The following is a 3,018-nucleotide window of genomic DNA, read 5'->3' as shown; positions in this document are numbered from 1 at the left end:
GGTGGTGGTGGTGGTGGTGGTGGTGGTGGTGGTGGTGGTGGTAATGGTGGTGATGGTGATGGGTTAAAACCTTTAAGCCTCTTGCTAGCACTGCCTTCAGCTCTGTGGGCTCAACAGTCAGTATTTTGAGAGTTTCAGATTGATACGAGGCACCTGGGGTGGGAGCTCTGTCTTTCTCTTTCTCACACACACACACAGTCATACTCACACTCACACACACACCCCATTGGCGGGGTAGGGATGGCAGTGGTGGAAATGGAGGAGGGTGGTTATGATGGGGAGTGAGGGCGTGTCTAAGCCAAAAGAGAAATAACAAACTTTTGAGTTCATCTCAGTTTGCCCCTAGCCACCTTCTGGCAAATCGGTGCCGCCGTCTACAGGTGGTACCCTTTCGCTTGCTGGCTTATATTTGGGCACGGGGGGGGGGCACTGGGTATTTAGTGGGGGCAGGGGAAGCAGGTAGGTAGGGAGTTCTGTGGTCTGACATGCTTGGTTTGCTGGAGCAGGCTTAGCTCAGTGAGCGTGGCACCCCAGCGTGACTGTAATCGTCCCCTGGCCGCTGGGCGTGCCTCCGCAGGGCATCCGCTAGGTGACGTCACCTCGGCTCTGAGCGTTAGAGAACTCTCTCCCGTGGCATCTTTGCCCTTTATTCACAGATAACTCTCTTCCCCTGTTTCTAGGAGAAAAAAAAAGTGCGTTCGCTACATACAAGGTGAAGGCAGCTGCCTCAGTCCACCCTCTTCAGATGGAAGCTTACTAGACTCGCCTCCTTCCTCCCCCAACCTGCTAGGCTCCCCTCCCCAAGACGCCAAGTCACAGACTGAGCAGACCCAGCCTCTCTCGCTGTCCCTGAAGCCCGATCCCCTGGCCCACCTACCCATGATGCCTCCGCCGCCCGCCCTCCTGCTTGCCGAGGCCGCCCACGGCAAGGCCCCCGCCCTCTGTGCCAACGGGGCCCTGGACCTGCCTCCCGCCATCCCTCCCTCATCTCTGGCGCAGCCGTCGACTTCTTCCTTACATTCCCACGGCTCTCTGGCCGGGACGCAGCCGCAGCCGCTCTCCCTCGTCACCAAGTCTTTAGAATAGCTTTACCTTCCTCAGCTCCGGTTGCTCTTTTGTGGAGTGTTGCGTTCTGCTTTTCTTTATTTCCCGCGCCCCCTTCTGCCAGGTTTTTGTTTTGTCCTCTTTTCCGTTTGTGCCACGTGGCTACATTAGTTAATGTTTATCGAGTTCATTGGTCAATATTTGACCCATTCTTATTTCAATTTCTCCTTTTAAATATGTAGATGAGAGAAGAACCTCATGATTCTACCAAAATTTTTATCAACAGCTGTTTAAAGTCTTTGTAGCGTTTAAAAAATATATATATATACATAACTGTTATGTAGTTCGGATAGTTTAGTTTTAAAAGACTGATTAAAAAACAAAAAGAAAAAAAAAAGCAATTCTGAAGCAGCCCTCCAAAAGGAGTTGGTTCTGTATTATTTGTATTAAATACGAGCTTGCGAACCAATCATTTTACATCTGGTTTTTAAACCATAAGGGCACAATGAATGCAGTGCCATTTACTTTTTTTTTTCTTCCCTGTGTGAAACAACTTTTATTGTGATGTTACTTGTTATTGTTTAAATGTACAGAAACAAAGGGTTAAAATGTGTTAATATACCTTGTTCCATGGTGTTGTTCTTTTGGGGGGAGGGGGATGCTATTCAACAATTAATGGAATCACAACGCTGTTGGACCAGTAGTATTTATTGCTTTAGAGGTTGCTTGTCAAACCTGTACGTTGTCCCTTTTAAAATATGTTTTCCTTTTTCTTGAAACTGTATAAAGTTTTTTTCCCCTTAGCATAAGCATCTTATATATAACAACTCATTTGTACAAGGTTTTTAAGTTTATATATGAAATGTGTATATATATATTTTTTGTTTCCCTTTTGGACTTTTTTTTTTTTTTTTTTTTTTTTTTTTGCGCCGTATGAAACCCAGATGCCGCCAAATGGACATTAATAGTTGCATTAAAGGATCAGTAGCATTAACAAAAGTTGCTTTAAAAGCCATTATGTAAAACAAGACTTGAAAATTAGTGAGGGAATTTTAGCAACGCTGTACGAGCAGCAGTGGAAATTGTCCTGTTTCCCCTGTGAACTCGCAGGCGAGCGCCCTGCACCCTGAGGACATGGACTGACCGTGTGCAAAACTTTATGTGCCAAAATTCTCAGTGACTTTAGCTTTCTCTCTCTTTTTGATGCTGTAATTTTTGTTCATCATGTTTTGCTGTGATGTTACATAGGTAGATTTGTATGTAGTTTTAATGTCACCTATAACAAGATGTGTTTGGTAGCAGATTGTCCAGAAAGCATTTTAAATGAAGAGGTATAAACCGTTAAGGGCCAAAAATTCTGTATATTAGATTACTCTTAAAGGAAAAACCAGCTGCCGCTTTTATGTACACGTATGACATACAAGTAGGTAGCAAACTTTAAAAATAAAAAAAAACCTAGGCATGTTGATGTTACAAAATGCTGTATAAAGCTGAAACCTGTTCATTCAGTGCCATTGTAGTTGACATGAAGCGATTGTAAAACTGTCTCCGATTTTTCTCTGGTTTATTAAAATGCTAACTATAACATTTTTTGTGAATACTTTGAATGTTTCCTAACAGTTGTGATGTTACTGTTCCGTTTTATGCTCTTATTCCAATTTCATTTTTAATGGTTTGGAAGCCATTTTTGTAATGAATAAATGTTCATGCTGTACAGTATCTGTAGCATGCCGTTCTGGATTAATAAAAGCAACTTAGTATGTGCAGATAAAGGCTGGTCACTTGTTTCTGTAATTTGGGTTTTATTTCTGGGGAAGCCGGATCCGCCTTAACCAAGAGAAATGTGTTCCCAAGCTGGAACTTGAGACCCTGTGGTTGGTATGAGTGGTGGGTGGTGACTTGGATACCAGAAAGGGGCCTTGAACTCTTATGAGGGGTTGCTTTCCACCTGCCTCCCGCGCCCCCCACCCCCAC

The 3,018-nt window shown here is 44.0% G+C and overlaps 1 protein-coding gene across 1 annotated transcript in view; it reads left to right on the top strand.

Annotated features, from left to right (window-relative positions):
- Positions 1 to 1,086, top strand: part of TCF7L2 (transcription factor 7 like 2) — a 199,162-nt gene extending 198,076 nt beyond the window's left edge. The window contains exon 14 of the mRNA XM_007469644.1: positions 681 to 1,086. Coding sequence (XP_007469706.1) covers positions 681 to 1,086 — 406 coding nt within the window. The remainder of the gene's footprint in view (positions 1 to 680) is intronic.
- The last annotated feature ends 1,932 nt before the right edge of the window (positions 1,087 to 3,018 follow it).

This window comes from Lipotes vexillifer, unplaced genomic scaffold (genome assembly GCF_000442215.2).
Source record: "Lipotes vexillifer unplaced genomic scaffold, Lipotes_vexillifer_v1.1 scaffold240, whole genome shotgun sequence".
NCBI classification, from domain to species: domain Eukaryota; kingdom Metazoa; phylum Chordata; class Mammalia; order Artiodactyla; family Lipotidae; genus Lipotes; species Lipotes vexillifer.
The sequence above is the reverse complement of the archived record's forward strand: the minus strand, read 5'-3'. Positions and strand labels throughout refer to the sequence as shown.